Source organism: Cryptosporidium hominis (assembly GCF_000006425.1).
Source record: "Cryptosporidium hominis TU502 chromosome 6 CHRO016047, whole genome shotgun sequence".
Classification (NCBI taxonomy): Eukaryota; Apicomplexa; class Conoidasida; order Eucoccidiorida; family Cryptosporidiidae; genus Cryptosporidium; species Cryptosporidium hominis.
In genome coordinates, this window is record NW_666550.1 from 610 (window position 1) to 1,433 (window position 824).

The 824-nt window shown below is 26.0% G+C and overlaps 1 protein-coding gene across 1 annotated transcript; it reads left to right on the top strand.

The window, feature by feature from the left end:
• The first annotated feature begins 234 nt into the window (after nt 1–234).
• Nucleotides 235–495, top strand: Chro.60084 (hypothetical protein). The annotated part of the gene is made up of 1 exon (XM_659910.1): nt 235–495. One exon carries the CDS (start codon nt 235–237, stop codon nt 493–495), a length of 261 nt encoding a protein of 86 aa, XP_665002.1.
• The last annotated feature ends 329 nt before the right edge of the window (nt 496–824 follow it).

Sequence of the window (824 nt, forward strand, 5' to 3'; positions counted from 1 at the left end):
AATCAGCAAAAAATGTTATTTATTAGGCTCAACAGAAAGTTCAGATCTCAAGAAACCTTTAATCCCAAAAAATATACATTCTATATGTATGGAACATCAAAAATATTTTATCTTATCATTATGTTCTACCAATAANTGTGGTTCGCTCATAAATTTGCGATTTATTTACATNGGGTCATTTTACTTTACGGCAAGTTTTGCAGTATAAAAGGACTTGGTGGATTTCTTAAATATATGGGAGAAAAAGAAAGATTACCTTTTTCATTTGTTTATATTTCAAGCCTATCATTAACATTATATGCAACATTATTCTTAAAGAGTTACTTATTAACATTATTATTTTCATTGGTACAAATTATTGCATTAGTTTCATTCTTAATAACAAATTTCCCAGGTGGATATAGTGCATTGAATTATGTAAGTAACAATCTATTTTCAGGATTGGCAAGCAAGTTATCATTTTCATCTAGTAAAAATACTCCATTACCTATTTAAATTTAACAAAATTAACAATAATATATTTATTCATAACTATTAAAGCTAGAAGATGTATCAGAAGAGTAAGAAGAATCTGATGAATTGTTGATATATATACTGGAAAGTGATATGAATCCTGGCTCATGATGCAATAGTGGGGATTTTCCATTGTTATTGTTTTTTATTAAATTTTCATTACGACAATAACTAATACTATTGCTACTACAACTGTTATTATTATTATCGTCATTTTTTTTATCATCTGAATTAGTAACAATAAAAGTTTCATTTGATTCAGTTGCTGAAATATATATTGACTCAAATGTTGAGCAATTTGAATTCTTTAA